Source organism: Peromyscus maniculatus, chromosome 20 (assembly GCF_049852395.1).
Source record: "Peromyscus maniculatus bairdii isolate BWxNUB_F1_BW_parent chromosome 20, HU_Pman_BW_mat_3.1, whole genome shotgun sequence".
NCBI lineage: Eukaryota > Metazoa > Chordata > Mammalia > Rodentia > Cricetidae > Peromyscus > Peromyscus maniculatus.
The window spans coordinates 10,637,714-10,645,916 of NC_134871.1; the positions used below are offsets into that span (position 1 = coordinate 10,637,714).

At 43.0% G+C, this 8,203-nt stretch overlaps 1 protein-coding gene across 1 annotated transcript in view; it reads left to right on the forward strand.

Annotated features, from left to right (window-relative positions):
* Nucleotides 1-6,366, forward strand: part of Ext1 (exostosin glycosyltransferase 1) — a 286,667-nt gene extending 280,301 nt beyond the window's left edge. Inside the window, exons 10-11 of the mRNA XM_006982394.4 lie at nucleotides 865-1,036; nucleotides 5,828-6,366. Of these exons, the coding sequence (XP_006982456.1) occupies nucleotides 865-1,036; nucleotides 5,828-6,013 (358 nt within the window). The 3' untranslated portion in view covers nucleotides 6,014-6,366. The remainder of the gene's footprint in view (nucleotides 1-864; nucleotides 1,037-5,827) is intronic.
* The last annotated feature ends 1,837 nt before the right edge of the window (nucleotides 6,367-8,203 follow it).

The following is an 8,203-nucleotide window of genomic DNA, read 5'->3' on the forward strand; positions in this document are numbered from 1 at the left end:
TCTTACCTTAGATTTCAAAATAGAGACTCGAGAGTCTTCTCATCTTGGGGATAAGTCTGGAAATGCCCAAGTATACACATTTGGCTGAGTAAATCTTGATCCCGGGGCTTCCCCCTCTCCTGCTGCCTCCACAGGACTGAATCTGATTCCCCCACGTGCTCTGTCTTATTTGTAAGTAAATTCCTTGGCCACCAGCTTCAGTCACTTGGCTCAGGGCAGTGACAAAATACCCAGCAGAAAGAAGCGACTGAGCCAAGCACGTGTGTGTTGGCTCAGCTTCTCAGACTGTGAGAATGCAGTCCATCACGATGGGGAAGTCATGGCAGCCGGCGTGGGAGGCATCTCTAGTTAGGAGGCAGAGAGAGATGGAAGCATTCAGGGCACATCTTCCCTGCAGTGGTCAACCTCTCAGGAAATATTCTTGTAGGCGCGCCCTTGGAGGTGTGTTTCCATGGTGTTCCTGCATCGCATCAGACTGGCACTGAAGATCGTCATCTCCATTGTCACAACAACCTCTTAGCTTTCAGTGTCTCTTTCCAACTGACCAAGCCTAATACTAAGTTGTGATGGGCAAGCAATCTCTGTGTCCCAGTGGATCTCTGCGCCTTGGTTCCTCATCTGTAAAATAAGGATAATAATATAATACCATCTGCCTCATAGATTTCTTATGTGGGTTAGATGAGGCATTTCTTGTTAAAGGCCTGCGAATGTTATTGGGCCTCTAGTGAGTACCGTGGAAGGGATAGCTGTCATCATTAATGCATTCAGTGGCATCTTTAGGGATTCAGAGAATGACCGTGTTGAAAGTCTACCTGTCCTCATGTGATGCAGCCCCACTGAGAGACGTTCCTCTATCACTTGCAGATATTATCACTACCTGTACACCCATTACCTGCCAGCCAGCCTGAAGAACATGGTCGACCAATTGGCCAATTGTGAGGACATTCTCATGAATTTCCTGGTGTCCGCTGTGACAAAATTTCCTCCAATCAAAGTGACCCAGAAGAAGCAGTATAAGGAGACAATGATGGGACAGGTAAGAATAAAGAACTTCCTTCCCCAGGCTGCACCAGTAAGGATTTCTCCACTTTATCTAGGAGTGTCATAAGGGAACACAAAAATAAGCCCTGTCTGAAGGCCTCGAAGGAAGGAATGATTGGCACTTGGATAATTAAGACTATAAAGCTCTTAGATAGCCCATAATGTGACATGACAGTGACATGTTCTTAGAGTTTGTCTTATTCCCTTTGGGTGAGTATCACAAAAACAACATGGATTTGAGGCTTAAGTTACAAACATTTCTTTCTCCTACTTTGAAAACCCTGGAGTTCCAAATCAAGGTGTCAGCAGTCATAATACCCATTGAGGAACCGCTTCCGAATTTATAGATGGTCATCTGCTTGCCATGTCTCCGTGTAGTAGAAAGCTCTCTGGTGTCACCCAGTTCTTGAGGATTCTGCCTCCATAAACCGGACTTCCCCAGATGCCCCACTTACTGGTCATCATACTCAGGATCACACAGCACTGTTTTCTGGGAAGACATGGCATTCGGTCCACAGCTGAGTTAAAGGTCTACAAAGAATTTATGTCAGTCTACTGTAGATTCTGCAGGAGCAAGCAACCCGCTTAATGGTCTTCTGGCAGTTGTTCTTTAGTTGAGCAAGTATCAGAGTGAAATATTAGAAGTCATATTGTCAATTTTCAGTTCTAGAACCAGCGTATATAAGCAAGCCATGGGCAAGTCACCTTCTGAAATTCCCTTGGCTCATCTTTAAAAGGAAATGGTGAAATCTTTTTCATGAAATTGATGCAAGTGTTAACGTAAAGCCAAAAGTCTTTTGGGGTCATAAACTTTCATGATAGAGATACCTTCATGGAAAAAAATCACCCAACTCCCCCATTTACAGGCAGGAAAACTGGGTCTCAAAATTTTAACGTATTGCCACAAGTACCCCAGTAAGTTGGATATAGAAGTGAGCATGGAATCCTCAGCTCTATTGCCGTTCTCCGGCACCCCAATTGCAAGTGTCAGGTCCATCTAAAAGTTGAAGTTCCCTTTTATTCTCTTCCGGCAGAGCCAATACTACATGTAAGAAATGAGGGCTGGGGATGCAGCTCAAGTGGGAGAGTGCCTGTTTATTTCCATGCTGAGTTCCATGCCCAGCGCCATATAAACTGGATATGGTCATACATGCTTAGAATCCCAGCACTTGGGAGGTGGGGACAAGATCAGAAGTCATTCCTAACTACATAGTGAGTATGAGCTACTAATCGAGACCCTGCCTCAAAATAAACAAGCAAACAAACAAATAAATGAAAAGAAAAAGGAGGTGGGTGTACAGTGAGATGACTAAGCAGGTGAAGGTAATTCCCACCAAGGCTGAAGACCTGAGTTCCATCCCCAGACCTACATGGTAGAAGAAAATACCAACTCCTACAGCGTATCTTCTGATCTTAATGTGTGTGCTTTGGCAAGCACATGCTCCAATGCTCCACCCCCTGCTACACATGCGCACACATACACACAAATAAATAAATAAATAAATAAGTGTGATTTTTAAAAAGAAATGAGACAACATAAATACAGCTGTTAGTTTTACCCAGGTTGAGTCATGGAGCACCAAGCATGATTAAAATCAACTCTTAATATAAATGTAGCCGGGCATAGTGACTACTGCCTATAAACCCCAGTGGGAGGGTACACAGTACTCAAAGCTCAGGGCAGTATATCTTTAAAAAAAAATAAGCAAAGCAAAACAGCGCCACCACCAAAATCCAAAGAGACCGTGATCGCGTCAGTTCGGTCGTTCAGGATTTGTAATGGGAGCCGGCTTTAAATCTGTTTTGCAAAGGGAACTTTAGCAACCTCTTATGGCAACCTTCTTGTCTGGTTTTCTTTCTAATTCAATACATGTAGCAAGAGAAAAACAACATTAGCAGGGTTTTCAGTTATACAGTGTCCTTCAGTGTTTACTGAGCACACACAGCTTCAGATGATATTGGAAGTGCTGGCTATGAAGAAACACCTGCTCTTTCTGAACAAAGAAAGGTCTGCCCTCCTGTACCAATTGAAATAACAGGCAGGGGCATGTGCAAGAATTTTCCAGTCATTATGACCGGAACACTTCAAAGCCAAGCTCTGTGTCTTGCCGACTGCGTGCCCAGATGTTTTGTCACAGGACATACGAGGTCACAGGAGCATAACATTCTATTCAAACTGCTAGCGAAGTTTTCAGACTCCGCTGAAGTGGTGCACTCATCCAAGGTGGACTGCTAGTAGCACGTCACATCTTCGGGGTTGGCTTTGTGACCATTTCATACATTTGCCTAGTCGTACTATATGAGCATCTCGGTAGTCCACGTATTTTAGAGACAGATCGAAACTGAATGTTAGATTGATCTCCACGTACCCAGGTGGTATAGTACATTTGAGCCCGTCTTCCCATCACACTCATTATGTTATTAAATGTTTGTGTCCATGGAACAAATAGGTATTATCTTTAAGCTTACACTTTTATTAGATTGGAAAGGTTTTTTGTTTGTTTCATTTTAGTATTTGTTGATTGGGTCAGATTGGGTCGGAATCAATCAAGAATGAGCTAAAGTTCTGGACAGGTTTTCCATTTGCATATGTGCACTTTGGCCTGGGCTTGGGACTGGCCCTTTGGTGTGAGTGGAGCAATCACAAATATTAACCTTAGAGTAGTGGTTCTCAACCTTCCTAATACTCTGACCCTCTAATACAGTGCCTCATGTTGTGCCAACCCCCATCCATAATGTTATTTTGTTGCTACTTCATTACTGTAATTTTGCCACTATTATGAATCATAATGTAAATATCTGTGTTTTCCAAGGATCTTAGACGGCCCCTGTGAAAGGGTCATTTGACACCCCCCAAGGGGGTTGGTTGTGAGCCACATGTGGATAACCGCTGCCTTAGAGGCTGTCTCTTCTAATGGGAACACAGTCGGTTATCTTTAATTCTTTGCTTTTCTGTGACTGGTGAAAGTGATTTCTCCCTGTATAGATGCTAGAAAAATAGAGCCTTCCTTCTGCCTCTTTCTGGCCTTCAGCAAATAACTGTCACTTCCTTGAACCTGCTGTGACTGGGGAGCTCCTCCACCTGGTTGCTGTGAGGCTCAAACGTACTTCGTGAAAACACTTCACAAGTAGTGTTTTCTGATTCCACTGCTCAGAGCTAACTTGACATTTGTGTTTATCATGTGATTTTCAAGCATGTTGATACTTGTGGTTTTAAGTGACTCTGAGTGATTCTTCCTCTAAAATGCACTTTTCATGGAAATGTGTTTCCAACACATACACAAATGTACTAAACAGTTTGCTTATTTATCTATGTTTATGGTGTGTGTGTGTGTGTGTGTGTGTGTTTTATCCCATAATTGAACAACTCATCTTTTCTTTGTTCACAAAGCACACTTGTTGGGGCTTTCTTTTAAGTCAGTACCAATCATTTATGTGGTCTAAATATATTTAACCAGCTTTAGGGACAGTATAACTAAAAAAAAGGTAGCCTTTTTTTTTTTTTTTAACTTTGCTAACTTTTTTTTTCCTGAGTGAGCAATACCACCTGAGGCTATCTGATGTTTAGAACAATAATCTTTAGGAATTTAGTGGCATTGAAAAGACAATTGTTAGGTTAAGAGCAGAATGATAATATTTTAGTGTAGGGTCAGTCTTAATGGGCATAGACACTGTGTGTCACTGTGTCTGAATCCCTCTCGTGCTTCGTGGAGTCATCTCAGTAGAGCAGTCTATAAGGGAATGTCAGTTCTTTTTTTTTTTTTTTTTTTTTGGTTTTTCGAGACAGGGTTTCTCTGTGTAGCTTTGCGCCTTTCCTGGAGCTCACTTGGTAGCCCAGGCTGGCCTCGAACTCACAGAGATCCGCCTGGCTCTGCCTCCCGAGTGCTGGGATTAAAGGCGTGCGCCACCACCGCCCGGCGGAATGTCAGTTCTTATGTGCTGAATAGCACTAGCCATGAGTCACATGGCAAGGCTTCATTTTGTTCTTCAGTTATACGTATGTCTTTTTAACAAGCCATTCGATAGGAACTTAATCGAGGTGGAAAGTTTGATGCTAAAAGAGTGAACCCATAGTAGGACTTCTGACAATGCATGTCTCCACATCAACCATGTTAACAAGTGGTATTTAGAGGGCTGGAGAGATGTCTCAGCAGTTAAAAGTGCTAGCTTCTCTTGCAGAGGACTGGAGGTCAGTTCCCAGAGTACATGTCAGATGACTTAGAACCTCCTGTCACTCCAGCACCAAGGCATCTCATACTGTCTTCTGGCTTCCAAGGGCACCCATATACATGCGTGTGCATATACACATAGTCTCACATACATACATAACAATAAATCTGTGTTTAAAGAAATTTCATTTAAGGATTTAGAAAACTGTCTCTGAAGGAATGAGTTCACTGTGAGTCATAGCGTTTGGTCCCAGATACAAAAAGGAATGTGCTAGTGAGTGACCGTAGTAGTTGAGAGTGCATTGGTAAAGGTCCCTCCCTCATTCATTCCTCGGAAGCTGAAGCCTTAATTCACTTCACTTCATTCTGGAGCTCAGAAAGCTTCACAGGATTGGGTATGTTTGGACACTGATGAAGTCACCACATCTCAAGAACACTGCAGGCAAAGGTAGGTCAGTCACTGTGCCTGAACCTGCCTTCTGCCAGCTCTGTGGATGGATAGGCTCAGCAGCCAGGCCCCACACTCTGCTGCTGGCCGTTCCCGGGTCCAGCGGACGGTGCTTGCCCCACACTCTGCCTTCTCTCACTGGCTCCCTTGTTTGTCTCCTTCTCCGCAGACATCCCGAGCTTCCCGCTGGGCTGACCCTGACCACTTTGCCCAGCGCCAGAGCTGCATGAACACGTTTGCCAGCTGGTTTGGCTACATGCCGCTGATCCACTCTCAGATGAGGCTAGACCCGGTCCTCTTTAAAGACCAGGTCTCAATTCTGAGGAAGAAATACAGAGACATTGAACGGCTTTGAGGAAGCCCACCGAGTAGGGGAGTCCAGCTGCTCTCTCTTCCCAGTGCAGATCCGCTCGTCGATGGAGCCAGACTGTGCCAAGTATCAAAAACAAAAACAAAAACAAAAACAAACTTAGCTGAACACAATGACACCAAGTTACAAAGGCCAATGAGAACTCAGCTGGAATCCTGGCTCCTGGGACTGCACCAGACAGCTCCATTCACCTCACTGGCTTCTGTGTCCCACGACTAGGTTGTGTACAGTTTAATTATGGAACATTAAATAATTATTTTTGAAATGATTGCTATGCAGGTTTAAACTTTTTTAATGATCAAAACTATTAAAAACCAGAGTTCTTTCTTTAATCAAAATTGTGTTGGGTGTGAATATTTCCAAGCTGCTGCTCCCTTCGCTACAGACATCATGGCTATGGGTCACCCAGCATTTCCTGCGGTGACAGACACAGATCACATGGGAAGCACAATCAGTTATTTGACATAGTGTCAACAAAGACCTGGGCATACACTAAGACAGGTTCATATTCAAATTTTACCAGTGCAGATTGTTTTCCAGTTTAGGTGTTCAGATCCCCTCGGTCTCTAAAATGTTACTGCATGAGAGAAAGTATTGACTCCAGGTAGGCAGTTCTAACTAAACACTTTATGTCTGAGATACTATAAGTATGATAATCTTTTTACATGGGAGTGGGTGGGGGGGATTAGTACCAAGCAAACACTAGTAGATTTAAGGAATGTTGCACAAGGCACCACCAGCCCACCAGCATGTGTGTTATGGAAATAGTGATCCCACAGCTGAAACCCAATCCTTCTAGTGGTTGGCCTGTATGCTCAACCACTGACCCATCTATCTATGATCTGGGAAAACCCTATGCTTTAGAGGCCAAGGAAAAACGAGTTCAGATTATTTATAAGACAAGCGATTTAATGTTTGTGAAAAAAATTCAAGTTGCAAAAGCTCTGTTGAGAAAAAAAGTGATTCTGTGTAAATCCACACTGTTTAACAAGAGAATGCCTGGGAAATTACTGAGGGTGTGCCTTGCCATGGAACTCTTACCCCAATTTCGGTTAAGCATTGTTTTAAGCAAATACTTGGCAATCAAATTAACCAAAAACAAATGTGTAGACTTCTTTCAGTTTTGAAACATGGAAAGAAATTTAGCTGTGCTTCTTGTTAAAAACAATATTTTTATTCCCACAAATACTGTCTTAAGTTTATGACTGTGAAGCATTAAGAATACAGGCACATATAACTCCACGAAGCATATCCCGTGAACCATGGCGGCTTGTGGTATTAAATATCTACTTCTCCTTGAAAGAGCCAAGAGAGGATGAGTTAAAGATTATTAGGGACTGCAGAATAATCTACAGCCACTTTAGTGTCTTTTTCCTCCATGAACTCTCCTACTTTTCATATATTCATTTCCGATTTTGTCTGAGAAAATTTCATCAGAACTATGCACTGGCCAAGGTCAGTACAAACCAAATAACTCCAGCGGCCTCCAATCCATCCTTTCTTTGTAGACATCTGGAAGAGAAAGGAACCATCCTAATATCTTGGAGGGGGTGCTATAATCAAGAATGAGTGTAGGTGTTTGCTGAAATCCTGAGAAATGACTCCATTGCCTGCCCAACAGCAAAGTAGGAATCAGAGCCCACACGTGCTGTGTTGTGAAGGGGTGCATGGGCTATGAAGTCCACTCAAAGAGGGGTTTTGTCTGCAGCTTTGTGACCCACAAATACCACTCTACATTTCTCTCTCATCTGGTGTAACCCATCCTTAGCCTGCTTTCAAACAGGGGACATTTCTTAAATAGATGTGACATATCTTTAAGTCTTTCTCCAAATATGATTCTGAGGTTCACAGTGCTTACATTTGGGTCTGTCAGTAAAATGCTCCCAAAGGGTTCCATATGAACTGCAACTCTCAGTATGTTAAAGGGTGAACAATGAATCTATTTGCTTATTTGTATTTAAAGAGTGGAATTTTTTAGAATGGCATTACTCATATCTTGCTCCTTTCCAAACATGAATGTAACTTTTTTTTAAACCACCACAAGCTAACTTAAAACTTGCCAAGCAGTGTCCCTGATTGTACCAGTCACTTCCACGAGTGGATTTGGGGGACTGCCTTTCTGGGTTTACCTGTCATGGAGCTCACAGGGCACATAGTCCCCACAAGCAACATGTG